This window comes from Mesitornis unicolor, unplaced genomic scaffold, assembly GCF_000695765.1.
Source record: "Mesitornis unicolor isolate BGI_N332 unplaced genomic scaffold, ASM69576v1 scaffold38289, whole genome shotgun sequence".
Classification (NCBI taxonomy): domain Eukaryota; kingdom Metazoa; phylum Chordata; class Aves; order Mesitornithiformes; family Mesitornithidae; genus Mesitornis; species Mesitornis unicolor.
Window position 1 is genome coordinate 1,430 of NW_010205891.1, and position 461 is coordinate 1,890.

A 461-nucleotide genomic window follows, 5' to 3' on the forward strand; every position below is an offset into this window, starting at 1 on the left:
CTGCGTTATTGGTTTTTATGGTTGCTCCAGGTTTCCGTGCTGGCAGCTAATAAAGGTAGGAGATAGATAGCTGCCATGGCCTCGTAAAGCACTGAGGGGGGATCGGGATGGGGCAGCAGCGCTGGCGCCATTTGGGGCTCTAAGCCTGCTGGGTCCTGGTGCTGTGGCTGGGGACACCAGGAAAGGGGGAAACCCCTTTTTTGGGGGGATTGGGCCAGTATGGGCTTGTTCCAGGGACACGGGAGCTCAGCTGAGACCACACATGTGAGCCCCACCAATGTCCCCAGGTCCTGAAGGTGCCATGGGGGTCCCTGTAGTCATGATGTGGGGGAGTTTTGGGGTTGCTGAGCAAAGCCTGGAGCACCCTAGAGTAGCTCATCCTCACTGGGCTCCGCACTGGATCTCCCAGCCCATTTCCCACCAACTACCAGTGCAAAATAAGAAGGGGGTGACCTCCCTAC

General features: G+C 57.7%; 1 protein-coding gene across 1 annotated transcript in view; it reads left to right on the forward strand.

Annotated features, from left to right (window-relative positions):
• The window catches only part of HAPLN4 (hyaluronan and proteoglycan link protein 4), a gene marked incomplete at both ends in the record, with an annotated part of 1,656 nt that overhangs the window by 878 nt on the left and 317 nt on the right, over nucleotides 1-461 (forward strand). The window contains one exon of the mRNA XM_010191580.1: nucleotides 446-461. This exon is cut by the window's right edge and continues 317 nt beyond it. Within this exon, the coding sequence (XP_010189882.1) occupies nucleotides 446-461 (16 nt within the window). The remainder of the gene's footprint in view (nucleotides 1-445) is intronic.